General features: G+C 66.9%; 1 protein-coding gene across 1 annotated transcript in view; it reads right to left on the bottom strand.

Moving 5' to 3' along the window:
* Positions 1–159, bottom strand: part of LOC103810994 (microtubule-actin cross-linking factor 1-like) — a gene marked incomplete at its 3' end in the record, with an annotated part of 46,641 nt that extends 46,482 nt beyond the window's left edge. The window contains 1 exon segment of the mRNA XM_009083926.1: positions 133–159. Coding sequence (XP_009082174.1) covers positions 133–159 — 27 coding nt within the window.
* Positions 160–296: the final 137 nt, after the last annotated feature.

Genomic DNA, 296 nt, shown 5'->3' with positions numbered 1-296 from the left:
GCCGGGTCCCCTGCCGTACCCCGAGGAGCTCCGGGCCGTGCTGCTGAAGGAGGATGGGCTGCGAGAAGTTGGCAGCCCATGACCATCTCCCTCCCCAGACCGAGACGATGGCAACCCTGAGGTTCTCCCCACGCTGGGGTTCTCCAGCTGATCCACCATGGGGGACGGCGTAGACAGCTCCGAAACGGTGCCAGGCTCCGCTGCGGAGGAGGAGGAGCAGGTCCACGCGGCGCTGGAGTTGGGATCATCACTGCCTCCTTTCCTCCAGGTATCCAGGGCACCGCCAGCCCCCAGCT

This window comes from Acanthisitta chloris, unplaced genomic scaffold (assembly GCF_000695815.1).
Source record: "Acanthisitta chloris isolate BGI_N310 unplaced genomic scaffold, ASM69581v1 scaffold11521, whole genome shotgun sequence".
Classification (NCBI taxonomy): Eukaryota; Metazoa; Chordata; class Aves; order Passeriformes; family Acanthisittidae; genus Acanthisitta; species Acanthisitta chloris.
Note: the sequence above shows the minus strand (reverse complement) of the source record. Positions and strands in the feature narration are given on the sequence as shown.